Here is a 16,215-nt window from a genome sequence, read left to right on the forward strand (position 1 = left end):
TGTAACCTGAACTATAAAACAGCCTGATGCAGGACACCAAGGAAGACGATGGGGAGGGCACTGTGGAAGTGATATGTGACCAACTGCAGGCACTCATGTTTGAATTACACACACACACACACACACACACACACACACACACACACACACACACACATCCAAAATAGGATGTCAGTTTTTGGCCACTGCAAAGCAAGCCACATGAATATGATGTCCTTGGACAGAAGCTGACACAGGAGAATAAGAATAAATACTGAAACAGAAGGGCTTTTTAACCACTGAGGCATCTTCCATCCCCTGTCTAATGTTCTTTATGTTTGTATTGATATACATATATATCGGATATAGACAGAGAGATGATAGACATGGATGATAGATGTATGGATGTATGTATGGATGGATGGATGGATGGATAGACAGACGGATGTATTTAGATACACCTGTCTTGTGTGCGGTGATGTGCATGAGTACCCACAATTTATGTATTTCTTTTTTACATTTCTCAGAACTGCCCCTGCAGCCTATCTAAATTTCTATCCTGTTTCTGAAGGAGACACAAGATCCCTCTTGCTCTCAACTGTGCTTCCTTTAAAGCCTGAGACAAAAGCTACACTTGAGAATGTTTCTCACTGTGCAGGCCTGGGTTGCTGCCTCCTTCTACTTAGTTACACTTCCAGGTGCCACCGTGTCTTATGAGCAGTGCACTTTGTAAGGCACCTTCCCTGCTGTGTAAAGTGGTACCTCCTCCATTTGTCCTAAAATAGTCTCTTTTATGCCTTAAGGGGTTTCAATTTAGGTTCTAGTTTTCTGGAATTTCATTATTAAGTCTATTCGCCAAATCCTTTGTGATTTTACTGGTTTCAGTGAATACTCGTTTCTATTTTGATTTGTAAAAGTCCAGCATCCTAAGTACTTCTTGTCCAACCTAGGACCATTAACTCTCTTTTACTGAGTCCACTCAGCATCAGTCATGGTCACAGTGGAATCTGGTATCCAGTCTAAACCCACGCTCATGGAGCCAATAAGGAAATAAATACTGCGGTGTAGTTCAGTGATAGGAGCACTTGTCTAGCGCAAACAAGGTTCTGAGTTCCCAGTGTGTGTGTGTGTTTGTGTGTATGTGTGTGTGTGATATGTGTGTGTGTTAGAGAGAGAACAAGCCATGAAACCATGTATTTTCAACACACTATGATTTTAAGTAGAGAATTACTCATGCACGTGTGTAGGAGCCTGGGGGATGTCTTGGTTATCACACCTCTGAAGCCATCTACCTTGTTTTTCACTACAGGATCTCTTAGTAGGACTTGGGACTCGTTGATTCAGCTAAGCTGTCCGGCCAGTGAGGCCCAGTGTTCTGTCTGTCTTCATCTCCCCAGTGCTAGGATTTCAAGTGATTGCCACTATGCCTGGCTGTGGGGATCAAATTCAGGTCCTCATGTTTGCATGTCGAGCCAGCCCTTCACTTGAGGATCTGTCCCCTCAGCTCTGGAACTGCTTTAAAATTTACCCCCTGATTGTTATAACTTCTTTCAATGATAGTATTCTTTTTTTTGGGGGGGGTGGCGGCAAGGAGATATAGTAGTAGGACTGAAACTCTTTTCCTTGCACATGTAGGCAAACACCCAAATGCATCTTTCAAAATGACAAAACCTGTGCAAAGGATACCTGGACTAAATTTAGTTAAGGAATTGTTGGGCCTGTGCACATTGACTTTGAACTTGTACATACTGAAGGTATTTTCATCACACATCAAAGTGGCATGATTGATTTCCCCCTTTTGTTGCACGTGATTTGTTTTATTTTTGATAACCACGTCTGGGGAAATGATGCTGGAAGCATCACAACAGGGTTGACTGACAGCTCCCTGTGCGTGTTGTGTCTTTCATAGCAAGTAGAATTGACAGCTCATAGGTAAATAGCACAAGTGGATGGGTTTGGGCCACACTGTAAATAAAACCAAAGAAGATACTTGTTCTATTTTCAATGTATCAAAATTCAATTAATATGGCAACATGCATGCATCTCGTGAGAATAGATTCGTAGGCTGAGACAAGATTTCATTTTTAAACTATTATAGAAACTTGACATACAGCCTTTCTATACTGAAATTGCTTCCTAAATATTTTACCATTTCAGGGAAATTTACATTGCATATTTTCTTGTCCTACACACACTGTTTATGTAGCTGGGAGGGATGTAGATAATGAGAGACTTTTCAAGTTTTAGATTTAGATAGAATGAATGCAAAGTCTCTTTTGTAGGCATTTCCTGTGATAACAGGTTTTTTTTGTTTAAATCTGTTCACATTAAAAACAAAAATTCTCCAATTGTATTACTAGGTACCTATCCAAAATAATTAAAGCCCAGAGTTGACACAGATATTTGTTAATATACAACCCACATACACAGTAGAATTAGTCACAATATCTAAAAGCTGACAAGAATCACAATGTCTATCAGCAGAACAAAACATACTACATCTACACAAGGAAACTCTACTCAGCCTTAAAAACAGGGATATTTGGGCATATGCTATATACTGTGGATGAAGTAAAATTATCATAAAAGGACAAACGCTGCATGTTTCCATTTATGTAAGGTCCCTAGAATTGCCAGATTCAAAGAATGATGTTTTTAAGGGACCTGGGGATTTAATGAACGAGCAGACAGCACTTGGTGAGGACTGAGTTTTAATTTGAGAAGGTGAAAAAACTTGTAATTGTGATGGTGGTGATGCTTACACAGGTAGGAGACTAAATACCACTGAACCGTGCACCCAGAATGACTAAAATGGTAACATTTGTGTTATGTTTTATCATAATAATTAGTAAGACGAGATGTAATGGAGTCCGACAATACACTGTAAATGCATAAAATCGGTCCAGAGTTTTGTGGTGGAAGACTGAAGAACTTGCATTTCAAACCAATTCCCAGGTTGATGTGTTATCTATTTCCTGCATAGCAAATTATGTACTATTTTCACTGTTTAAAATTATCTCTCAGTGATGTCATCCAAGTGCTTACAGTCTAAGTTCTGGTTTAGGATGGCCCTGGAAATGACAGTCTAGGTATGGCTAGAGGCTGTAGCCGTAGTAAGCCTTGGTGGGAGGGGTCACTTCTGGGAAGGATATTAGTGGAAATCTCCAGTCTCTTGCTTGTTGTTGTCATCTCTGACAGCAGGAAGTTATCTCAGGATATGACATCCAGGTTCTCCCCCAGAAGATCTCTGAGGAGAAAAGGAGGAGATGGAAAGCCAAAGTACCCTGGGAGAATGACTTCCAGGTCATGCTGTTTCTAAGAGGCAGATGTTTTGATGAGCTGGTCTTTAGAGGGGAGGGTCCTACCTTTTGATGAAAGGAATATCAAAAGTTGGGGGACAGTTAAGTAACAGCTGCTTTTGTACTAATACTAGCAACACACACTAGCCCCTGTGCTGTGACTTCTGTAACAAAGTACCATAAACGGAGTGGTTTAAACAACACAAGTGTGTCCCTTTTCATTCCCTAATGCTGGATATCCAAGTTCAATGTGCCAGTAAAAATGACTTCCTTAGAAATTGTGAGGATAGCCAGGCATTGATGACACACACCTTTAATCCCAGCACCAGGGAGGCAGAAGCAGGGGCATCTCTGTGAGTTCTAAGGCCAGCCTGATCTACAGATCGAGTCCAGGACAGGCTCCAAAGCTACAGAGAAACCCTGTCTCAAAAAAAAAAAAAAAAGAAAGAAAAGAAAAGAGAGAGGGGGGGGAGGGAGAAAGAGAGAGAGAGAGAGAGAGGAAAGAAAAGAAAGTGTAAAACCCACCCTACGCCAATTTCCTAGTTCCTGGTAGTGTGTGTGTGCTTATATTGAGATGATCTCTTGTGTCTTCATGTAGTAGTTTTCTTCTTTGTTCTATCTCTGTGTCCTACTTTCCTTTTTATTTTTTTATTTTTTTTTTTTGTATTTTGCATATAGGAAGGCTACTGATTTTGTGTGTTAATTTTGCATGCTAAAATTGTTTATCAGGTGTATGAGTTTTCTGGTGGAAAATATTTTAGATCACTCATTTATACTACCATACCATCTACAAGTAAAGATACTTTGACTTCTCCCTTTTTAGTTTGTGTCCTTCTGATCTTCTTCTGTTGTTTTATTTCCCTAGCTAAGTCTTCAAGTTCTGTATGAAATAGATGTGGAGAGAGTTTGCTACCAATGATGTCTTGTTTCTTATTTTCCTGGAATTGCTTTGAGTTTCTCTCCATATAAGTTGATGATGGCTATTGGCTGTTCTAAATTGCTTTTATTATGTTAAGGCATGTCCCTTGTATTCCTAATTGCTCCATAACTTTTTATCACGAAAGGGTGTTGAATTGTGACCAAGGCCTTTTCTGCATCTAATGAAATGATCCTGTGGTTTTGGGCTTTCAGTTTGTTTATATGGTGGGTTGCATTTATTGATTTATGTACATTGAATCCTGCCGTCGTCTCTGGGATCAAGCCTACTTGATCATGATGAATGCTCTTTTTGATGTGTTCTTGGATTTGGTTTGCAAGTATTTTTGCATCTATGTTCTTAAGGGAAATTGGCCTGTAATTATCTTTTTTGTTGAGTCTTTATGTAGTGTGGGTATCAGAATAACTGTGGCCTCATAAAATGAATTGGGCAATGTTCCTTCTGTTTCTATTTTGTGGGATAATTTGAGGAGAATTGGCATCAACTCTTCTTTGAAAGTCTGGTAGAATTCTGAGCTAAAAACCATCTGGTCCTGTTTTTTTTTTTTTTTTTTTTTTTTTTTTTGGTTGGGAGACTTTAATGACTGCTTCTATTTCACTAGGGTTTATAGGTCTTTTTTAAATTGCTTATTTGATCTTGATTTAACTTTGGTAAGTGATATGTCTCAAGAAAATTATCCATTTCTTTTATATTTTCCAATTTGATAAAGCACAAGTGTTTTTTGAAACTTGTCCTTATAATTCTCTGAATCTCCTCAGTTTCTGTTATGTCTGCATTTTTTTCATCTCTGATTTTGTTAATTTGAATATTCTCTCACCTATTAATTAGTTTGGATAAGGATTTGTCACTCTTACTGATTTTTCTCAAACAACTCTTTGTTCCATTGATACTTTGTATTTCTTTTGTTTATTTGTTTTTATTTTATTGATTTCGGCCCTCAGTTTGATTATTTCTTGCCATCTACTCCTTTTGGATGTAATTTACTCCTTCCTTCTTTCTTTTTTTCTAGAGCTTTCAGGTGTTCTGTTAAATTACTAGAGTGAGATCTCTCCAATTTTTCTGTGTAGGCACTTGATGCTATGAACCCCCTTTGTTGTATCCCATAAATTTGGGTATGTCTGTGTTCACTTTCATTCTATTCTAGAAAGTCTTTACTTTCTATCCTGACCTATTTTTCACTCAGTGATGAGCTGTTTGGTTTTGATGAGTTTGTAAGCTTTTTGTTACTTTTGTTGTTGATGGTATCCAACTTTAATCTATGGTGGTCAGAAAGGATAGGGTGTTATTTCAATTTTCTTCTATCCGTTGAGACGTTTTATACTAATATGTCATCAGTTTTGGAGAAAGTTCCATGAGGTGCTCAGAAGAAAGTATATTCTTCTGTGTTTGGATATTCTGTAAATATTTGTGAGGCCCATCCATTTGGTTTATGACATCAGTTAGCTCCAGAATTTCTGTTTAGCTTTTATCTGGATGACCTCTATTCTCCCACTATCAGTGTGTGAGGGTCAATATTTGCTGAATCACTAGTAGTGTTTCTTTTACAAACTTGGGTCCCCTTGAGTTTGAGTTAAGAATAGCAATGTCACTAGGCAGTGGTAGGGCACACCTTTGGTTCCAGTACTTTGGAGACAGGTCGATCTCTGTGAGTTCAAGGCCAGCCTGATCTACAGAGGGAATTCCAGGACAGCCAGGGCTGTTACACAGAGAAACCCTGTCTTGAAAAACAAAACAAACACAAACAAACGAACCAAAAGAATACCAACGTCCTGATGGATTTTTCCATTGATGAGTATGCAATGCCCTTCCCTATCTCTTCTAATTAGTTTTAGTTTGAAATCTATTTTGTCAGATATTAAAATGGCTACATCTGTTTGCTTCCTATGCCCATCTGTTGGAGTTCCTTTTTCTATCCTTTTACCCCGAGGTGATGTCTATCCTTGATGTTAAGGTGTGTCTCTTAGGTGCTGCAGAAGGGTGGATCCTGTTTTCAGTTCCACTCTTCTTATTGAGCAATGGAGACAACTGATGTAGGACGGGCTGGGAGGGTGGTGGCAGGGATGTCCAGAGAGGAGGAAAGCAGGGTGTTCCACCGGGATCTGTTTAGTACTCAGGGAATGGGGTAAGAGAGTGAGGAGCGGGCACAGGAGGTCTGCTAAAAAGCTGGAGATGAGACTACAGGACTGGATTTGGGGGAAAGGAGGGAGAGATACAGATCTGCAGTTAGACTCCCTGGCCAGCATCACAACACCTCCATTTTACTAAGCTCTAAAGTCTTGTTCTCTCTTCAAACACCTCTGCCACAGACTAAGGAGAGTTTCACTAATGCAAAAGGTAGTAACAAACAAAGGGGGGGAAGGTGACTTGATGAGTTCCCCCCTCAACAACAAACATCCCATTTAAAGTTTTTCTCTTGTTTTCTGAAATTATGCTATTTCTACTTCCCTAGAGGTCTGTTTTGTGAGGTGATGAAGTATAGTGCTTGTACTTACTATCACTTTAAAGAAGGATTTCTACTTTATAAGTGCGTTCCTTGCATGCATGTCTCTGCTCACAACCATGATGCCCTTGAAATGCAGAGATGGTGTCAGGTGGCCCAGAGCTGGATTTACCTGCCACATGAGTGCTAGGGACCAAACCCAGGTCTTCTGCAAGAGCATCGAGCGCGCTCTTAACTGCTGATCTATCTTCCAGCCTCTAACGTTGTCGCTTTGATTTCATTCTTCTGTTTTAAATTTCTACCGATCCTCTCAACATGTTTGGGAAACCTTTTAGAGGGGTTTACTCCACCATTTAACTAGTACCGGTCAGAAATCACCCCGGGAGTTACCGTGAGGAGCTGCAAGTTTCAGAAGGCAAGGCCAATTCTTGCCCACGCAGCCACTCTCTTCTTTACTGGTTTCAAAGCTCAGAGGCAATGCCGTAGAGCGCCCTGAAGCTAAGCAGAGCAACGCTTGTTGTCAGTCTTGTGGGTCACACAGCTAACAATCAACACAAGAGTGAGTGAGCTAGCATCTGGAGCAAGGTCTTGACCTGCACACTGAACCCTGGCAAGTTCGACAGGCGGGAAAGGCCGCTCTGGGAAGGCAGGCGGACGAGGAAGCAAGCTTGAAATTCACGCAGTGGGAGCCAGGGCTGCTAGACGATTGTGTGAGTGTGGATACGGGCGCCTCAGCCAGGAACTGGAAGGACGGGCCGGGGCGCAACGCTTCCTCCAGCTACAATCAGCGTCCGGCTGGGAAACCGCGCGCAAGCCAACCCTGCAGCCGACGCCGCACGAGCGCCCAATCAGCGGCCGCGGGCCCCGCCCCCTAGCTCCCATTGCTAGGGACGCGCTTCCGCCTGGGCGGCCCGCGCCTGCGCAGTGCCCGGGCCACGCCCCCAGGGCCGCCCCGCCCCTCGGCCCCTCCCGCTCCCTCAGAGCCAGCATGGCGGCCCCCTGCGTGTCCTGCGGCCGGGCGCTTCCGCGTTGGCGGTCTCTCGCCGCTGGGATTAGCCTGTGCCGGAGGCCCGGGTCCTGGACGCCCTCGGCGGTGGAGCGGCTGGCGGGTCCCAGGCCGCAGGTAAGGCCCGCTGGGGCGCTGGAGAGGGCGGTTCGTGAGGTCGTGTCTCCCGGGGAGGAGGAGGAGGAGGACGGGAGCGGGGCCTGCTGCGACCCGGAAGACGTGGAGGGGAGAGGCAGGGCGCGCGGGGGTGGGGAATCGGCAGAGACTTCTTATCAATTAATTAATTTACTCATTCATTCATTTAATTTCGCGAGTGCCTTGCTTGCATCGTGGGGTTTCGGGTTCCGTGGTTCGCTTCCCCGGAGCTCCTGTCTTCTGCGGTGCGGAGGGGGCAGGGGTGCAGGGTTCCGTCCCCTGGGCTCGATCCTGGGGGTGGCGGGGTGAAGCTGTGACTCCCAGCCTGCGTCCCCGTGCGGGTGCGTGCAGGGACAGGGAAGGCGACTTGAGTTCAGTGTTGGCTGTGATTGCAGGCATGTGCCGCGTTCCACCCGACGTTCCCGGTCTAGTGCTGGTGACACACGGGGAGACGAGACCTAACCCGGAAGCCCTGTTTCCTAGCAGGTGCTACCTGAAGTCCAGGGAATAGCGCACGCACGGGCAGGGTGTAGACAGACCCTCGCTAGTGCAGACGAAATAGAAATCCAGGGATTGAGGGTGTGCTGCCAAGGGTGTGTGTGGGGGGTGGGGGTGGTCGGAAAACAGAATCGTTCTAGTAGAAAAGGCACCAAAATGTTGCTGAAGAAATGTTAGCATCAGATGCTGCTTTGCAGGATGACTAGTCATCTTTTTCCGTGTTGTTTGATGTTTTCACATAGAGCAACTAGCGTGCCCAGTGACCTATCAAACATCTCATTTTTTTGTTGTTGTTTTTTCTGTAAATTGAAAAACGTGCTGTACTATTTTATTTCTTCTATACACACCTTTGTATATATTTTTTCTCTTTTTTGGGGGTGGGGGGAGAGGAAGGGAGGTTTGACACAAGGTTTCTCTGTGTACCTCTGGCTGTCCTGGAACCTGATTTGTGGACCAGGCTGTCCTTGAACTCAGAACCTGCCCCTGCCTCCCTGAATGCTGGGATGAAAGGTGTGCCCCACCACGGCCAGCTGTTGAATATTTCTTTATACACATAATTGCACGTGAGAGGAACTGTAGTATACAGAATGTTTTTATTGTGATAACGTGCATATGGGACAGGTGGTGTTCTCTCCCTCTCCCACGTTCTAAACCTAGTGCTCACCCTTCTGTCTTTCTCCATATTCCTATAATTATGTGTAAACACGCAAGCACATTTAAAAAAAAATAGACCTTGTTGGGTCACATCCCCTTTACTTTTTTAACTAGTAGGGGAAATGTGCATAAGTCTTCCATTCCGTCCAAAGCCAGTTGTAATTGCTTACTGCCTTCTTTACTAATGCCTGCCAGTGCAAACATCTTGCTCTGGTTCTGCGCTTTCGTTTGTGCGGGGAGATTGTCACTTGCGAGGTTATTGCTGCGAATGATGTGTACACCTCCAGCCCGCTACTACACATCACTGTTCCCAAAGGCTGTGTACAGTTCTCCCTTTTTCCAGCTCCATCAGGATTTGCTTGTTAATGTTGTAGGGTGCTGTGTTTACTGAGACATCTCTTGGGAGCCAGATACTCGAATGTAAACAGCTGCCAATGAGAATTGATCCTTTGCACTCTCAAGGAATGGTTATCTTGGGGCGGATCCTCCACATCACTGAATACCGCCACAACATATTTCTTGCTACATAATACACATCTTAAATAATAACTGAAAAACTTAAATACTTTAGAGCCTTAATCATGCCACACGTACACACTTAGTTACTTTTCTGTTTGCTGTGAAAAGACACGTGACCAAGGCAACTTATAAAGGAAAACATATAATTAGGGCTTGCTTGCAGTCATGATCATCACGGTGGGGAGTGTGGAGACAGGCAGGTGTGGTAGTGGGGTAGTAGCTAAGAGCTTATACCCCAGTCCACAAGCAGCATTAGCAGCAGAGAGAAGGAGAGGGGAGAGGGGGGGGAGGCAAGAGTGGGAGGGAGAGACTGGGTTTGGCGTGGGCTTTTGAAACCTAAAAGCCCACACCTTCTAATCTTTCCCAAAAGAGGTCTACCAACTAGGGACCAAGCCTGAAATATATTAGCCGATTTGGGCCATCCCCTTTCAAACCACCTCTCCCTCCCTGCCTCCACACACACAGACACAAGAAACCACCACACATGTACGTACGTGTGTGTGTGTGTGTGTGTGTGTGTGTGTGTGTGTGTGTGTGTACACAAAGACATTTGGAAGCCTTTTCTTGTACAGTGCCTGTCTGAGATATTAATGTTTCTTAATGTTCATATTAAAAATCACTTATCTACTTCTGCATCCAGCATTAATAGCTGTATTTCTCATGGGGCCCATGTTTTCTAAAAAACAAAACAAAAAAAAAATTAATGACTTCATGAGCAAATAAAGCACTATCCAACTAACTCCCCTCATTTTATATTTGGGTCATGTTCCATTAATTATGGAATCTCTTCAGAGGTTGTAAACAGCCTGAAAGGAGTAGAGGTAATAATAGAATAATAAAACTCACTTCATAGAGAGTGTTTTTGCATTTTGTTTACACTGGTTTGTGCTGGGTAGCGATATAAACAGAAATTATGGGTGTCAGTAAATGTCAGTAAATGAGAAACACTGATGCGATGAAGAAAAGGAAGCAAGCTTTACTTAGGTGTGACCCCCTGGTTCTCAGTTGGGAGCCTTGCTAGCTGACCTCCTCCTCTGCCCATTTTATAGTACACACCCCAGCACAATCACAAATCTCTGAGCTTTCCAAGTTTGGTTAAGGACAGCAGCCGTGTATGTGAGCAATCAAACTTTTCATGAGGCACCCCCTCACAGACTTGGAATCTGTAATGTGCTGTGAGAGGTTTCCAGAAAGAAATACAGAAGAGTCACAGAGATGTATGTAGTTACCCACAGTCTGGAGGGTGATGGAGGTGCTAACGGGCAGCTCCCCAGAGGAGGTGGTAGAAGAGGGATTTCATATACATGAATGTGCTTGTATGAGCTACTTACATGTTATCTATGAATATTATGTGGTTACTATGCTCTAGAAAGATATAATTGCCCGAAGGTACAGAATAATCCGTGGATTCTGGCAACAACAAATAATCAGTTAGTGCTTAGGGACCGAGGCAGAGATTGGAGCTATCAAACCAGACACATTATGGCCACACTCAGTATGCCGATCGCTGAAACAGTGGGTTTAGAGAGAAAGATCTGTTTTAACTCTGCCTCCCCCAGGTTGGAGTTTGTAGTATTTATGAGATAAAGAACATGGAAAGGTGATAGGAGGTGGAGGCAGTACCTCTGTGATGAGCAGTGCCTCATATCTAATCGCCTTCCTGGCTCTTCACAGAAAGTAGCTGTAAAGCAAGTTGGGTTGTTTGTTGTTTGAGCAGGGAAGGGTTCCAGTCTGTCATCAAGGGGGGTTGGGTCAGGGGCTCCCTGCAGGAACTGAAGACTGCAGAGGAAAACTGCTCACTGCCTCACTGTTTATGGCTTGCTCAGCTTTTCTTACACAGCCCAGACCACCGGACACACACACACACACACACACACACACACACACACCCACCCACCCCTGGGGGAGGCGGGTAGCACCACCCATAACTGTGCCTTACCACATCAATCATTAAGTGAGAAAGTGCCCAGCAGACCAATTCTGGTGAAGGCGTTTGAGGGTCCCTTTTTTTTCCAGGTGACTATAGTTTGTGACAAGTTGACAAAAACTAGCCAGCGTACTGGCCATGTTAGCATGAAGTCAGAAGGCCACTTGTTATCGGACAGAGTTGCTGCTTACAGGTTTTTCCCAGTTGTTGAACAGCAGCATTAATCTTGTAACCTGTAGTTAGTGTTGTGATGTATAAGCTAGAAAAAGCACCCTGCTTACCCAGTAGTCTCTCGAATTAGTGGTAAGAGCAAGTAACCAAAAGCAGATGGAGTTAATTATGGTTAATTTTCCCTTGGTCTCAGTGATGTCAGAAGGATTGGAAATTTTGTTAGGTGTCAGTGTATGTTGTGCTCTTTTAGGCAGTGAAGGTTTTTGCTTTTTAAACTTGTCACAGTGAGTAAAATAGTGTTGGTATTATTGTGAACAGTTGGTAAGTTCCTTTCATTGTGTGCTGGAAAAATTACCTCACGAATTATGATTATAGTTTAATAGAACAGACCGGGCATGCTGTTTTAGCTTTTATATATCTATAGCTTTTAAAATAAAAAAGTGGTAGAGTCATTGCTATCTTGAAAAACATTGCTGCAAAATTTTGGTGAGATACCTTTTTAATTTTTGTTTTCTGCTAAGCATGTTATTAGCACCTAAATCTTTAATTTTTTTTTTTTTTCCCCCAAACCCAACATGATGCCCTTGCTGATTTGGGTGATCTGCCAGAAAAGAATGATCACTGACATTTGATGACACAATCCTTATTTGTTAGGGTTTCATAGTAAATTCATTCGTCTCTATGTAAGGTATTTTTTCATTTTATTTCCCATGAGCTCCCAAGGACTGTAACATCCTATATTTAGCAAGTTACTGTGTTGGTGTACAGTAAGGGCTTCATAAAAGAAGAAAAAAAAAATAACCTTTTAATCAATGGCCAAAGGTACTTTAAAGATGCATTTTAAAATTGACTTGTATTTTATCAGATAGTTGTATTCAGTTTTGTAAATTTTTATCTTCCTTAGATAACTTTTGAATATTAGTATTATTCACACACAAGTACATATACATCAGAAGCACATACATACATACATGTTGTATGTCTGTGTTGTGGTATGTATGCAAAAGGTCAAACCCTGGGTAGTATGCATGCTAGTCAGATACTCCACCCAGTCCTTGAGTGTGTACTTTTAACTGTACTCTGTTGTAGTAGGAAAGGCAGCCTCTTTAGTGAGGCGCTTGTTCCCCTTAAGATACCATCCTGTCCTGGATAGACTTAGTGCATTCACTGATTGCCCTAATTATTAAAGCACCTCTACATTAAAACTGGTGTTTTCCTTATGTGGTAATTTATAAATTTATTTTAAGAAAGCTTGATAATAGCTCCATACCTCCCCATCTTGTTCCCTCCCTCCTTTCCTTCCTCCTTTCCACCCATTCTATGCCCCGGGGGTGGCTAGTGTAAATCCAGACATTCTGTTGTGTGACTTGTACTTGAATAGTAAGTACATCTCTAACAGAATCAGGTGTTTCTCTGCCTTAAGCATACATATCGTCCATACCACCACTGTAGCTGTAGCAATACTTTTGTGATAGCATTACTTATGCTCGCCATAGTCCTATTTCCCTGATGGTTACACCCATAACTTTTTATAGTTATTGGGTTGTTTTAATCATTATTCAGACATGGTCTGTATGTTTTATTTGATTAGTAAGTATACTGAGTGTCTTAATATACATAATTGTGGAATGAGTATGACTGGCTAATTTTTTGTTGTCAGGCTAGCAAATGTCCTGCTAAATGCAAGCAGTAGCCATTTCTCCTTTATAGTAACACCTCAGTAGGAAGCTGCTGTTTGGATTCTTTGTTTGTTTCTGAATATGTTCCAGAAGAACTGTGACCCGGGACACCTGGCACAGCTAAGCCCTCCTTGGTAATTACTCTCTTGAGATCTTGAACGTAAGAGACAAGATAGTTGGTGTCTCCTTTAATCTTAGTGGCCACGTTCTGACTATATTGAACCTGTTGTGGATCATTGAGATTTGTGGTTTTCTTTGTCAGAGACTTCCTCAGACCTTACATATAATCATGTGGCCATTTAAATTAACTTTTTAAGTGGGGCTGGAGAGATGGCTCAGGGGTTAAGAACACTTGCTGCTTTTGCAGAGGACTTGGGCTCAGTTCTCAGCATCCACATTGGAGTGTGCACAACTGCCTGTAACTCCATTTCCAGGAGACCCAGTGCCCTCTTCTGGCTGTGAGCACCTGTGTACATGTGCTCTACATACAGACAGCCACGCACATACACATACACATTTTTAAAGGACGATCCTAGAAAGAGTTACAGAAAAATGCATGGAAATAAAATGCTCATTAGTGTATATTAGCCATGCACGATAGGTTTCATTATTACATTTTCGTACACGTAACTAGTGAGCACTGACCATCTTTACTCCTCCCTGTCATCCCTTCCTCTTCTCCACTGTCAGTACTTTCTCACTGATGTCTTTTGGTTCATTTTGGTTTTGTGGCCCAGGGAGTTTCGTTAGGGTTGTTTACAGGAGCACCGGCCCCTATTTACTTAGTTAAGTCAGGGAGCTTTCTCCAGACTGGGTGGGGCACATAAAAGCTTCCAGCTGCACTTATATCCAGAAGCTTCCAGTTGATACAACTAACTATACATCTATTCAAAGAGGTCCCTGCAATTCCTTTGTTGGAGTCCTTGTATAGTTCCTTTCCATTCACATTTCTTTCTAATATGAATTCAGTCTTTACCTCTTTAAAAATTCCTCAAGGTATTTTTCTGCCTTTCCTGTTGATAGTAACAGTCTTCTTTTTATCCAATTAAACTAAAAGGAAACCACCTAATACTGCTACAATACCATTAACTGGCATTTGGCCAAATTTGGGACATCATAGCTGTCAGAATGTGTCTGCCTCTTTGGCAGCCAGCTTGATTGAAATTATAGTTGTCTGACCCACCGATTATCTTTAAAAAGAAACAAATTTGTCATGTTGTGTCTATGCTTTTTCTTGAACAAAAGTCTATGAAAGTTCTGGCATCATGGCTCTGCAGTTGGGGATGGAACCTGTAGACTGTTCTGTCAGGATTGTTTTATGGTACAAAGAAGTTCTCTCCTAGAGTTGTGTTTGGCTAAAGAATTGTTTGTTTGGTTTTCATTCAGCCTCCCCATCATGGACTGTACCAATGAGTAGTGGACTCCATTCAGCATACATGTTTTTAAGTAAACTCATTGCTGGAATAATTCAGAACCTTTAAGAAGAAATGTATTTATTGGGCTATGTCTTGTGTTATAACCAGCATTATGAATTTCAGGATGTCATATTTTTTTATGTCTTTGGGGAAAAAGTGTTCCAAATGTTCTTTTTTAAATGAACGGCAAAAACTTTTGTAAATATATTTAGGCCTCATGTTAAAATTAGGAAAACTGTCATCTCATGTCATAAGCTCCAGAGATTACGATTGACAAGTGAAGAAACAAATCAAATGCAGAAACAAACCTTCAAGTCAATAATCAACTCTTTCACTTGAGAAGATGCTGAAATGTAGGAACTACAGAAGTGAAGGGATGAGGCCCATATAGCTGAAGAGCCTACAAATGGATGTTCATTTAAGAGTGAACGCACAGCCGCGGTCCTTCCCTCTTGTGGTCTCAGCTCTTTGTGGTCAGCTTCAGTCTCAACAGCGAGACCTCATTCATTGAACTTTTGCCGCCACAGCACAGTCAGACTTGTTTATATTATTATGAGTTACTGTTGCTAATCTACCTTGCTTCTATGTAGAAGTTAAGCATGGAAATAGTAGATGGGATTTTAAGTTAATCTGTTGTTTCAGTTACCCTCTGGGACCTTGGAATGTCCCTCTCTAGGTAAGAAGTGACCTTCCCCCCCAAAAAAAAAGATCTTATTATCACCACAACCACTCACATTATCAGGGACATTCTTAGAAAGCCTGGGTACGGGAGAGCTCTGTGAGTTGGGGCATGACAGGCTATGCTTAAGAGAAGCGATGGAGGTGGAAAGTGTGAAGATGGAGGCATGGAGTGTGAAGATGGAGGCCCGGAGTGTGAAGACAGAGCATGGAGTGTGAAGATGGAGAGTTGGAGTATGAAGATGGAGTCATGGAGTGTGAAGATGGAGGCATGGAGTGTGAAGATGGAGCATGGAGTGTGAAGATGGAGGCGCGGAGTGTGAAGACAGAGCAGTGAAGTGTGAAGATGGAGAGCTGGAGTGTGAAGATGGAGAGCTGGAGTGTGAAGACAGCATGGAGTGTGAAGATGGAGAGCTGGAGTATGACGATGGAGAGTTGGAGTGTGAAGATGGAGCCGTGGAGTGTGAAGATGGAGAGCTGGAGTGTGAAGATGGAGCCGTGGAGTGTGAAGACAGCATGGAGTGTGAAGGTGGAGGCAGAGTGTGAGGACAGAGGCATGTAGAGTGTCACTGGTGCTTCAGGAAGTGTGGGGGGGGGCTCTGAAAGGAAGGTTTAAACCCTGCACAGAGGGCAGAAGCAATCAATGGGCCAGAACAGACCAGGAGAATTTATTTATGGAGAAAAGGCCATTGCCGTGACTGACATGCAGAATATTTGGGGAAAACTGAGTGGGTATTATCTAATTTCCTAAATAGATAGAAAACATTAAAAAAAGATTTAAAGATGAATGATGAGACAGCAACTTTAAAACCAGTGTACAAAAGATATTTTCATTTACTGAGAACTCAGATTACACACATGTACACACACATGTATTG

At 42.6% G+C, this 16,215-nt stretch overlaps 1 protein-coding gene across 1 annotated transcript in view; it reads left to right on the top strand.

The window, feature by feature from the left end:
- Positions 1-7,643: 7,643 nt before the first annotated feature.
- The window catches only part of Mrps9 (mitochondrial ribosomal protein S9), a 51,263-nt gene continuing 42,691 nt past the window's right edge, over positions 7,644-16,215 (top strand). Inside the window, exon 1 of the mRNA XM_051204246.1 lies at positions 7,644-7,778. Coding sequence (XP_051060203.1) covers positions 7,644-7,778 — 135 coding nt within the window. The remainder of the gene's footprint in view (positions 7,779-16,215) is intronic.

Source organism: Phodopus roborovskii, unplaced genomic scaffold, assembly GCF_943737965.1.
Source record: "Phodopus roborovskii unplaced genomic scaffold, PHOROB, whole genome shotgun sequence".
NCBI lineage: Eukaryota > Metazoa > Chordata > Mammalia > Rodentia > Cricetidae > Phodopus > Phodopus roborovskii.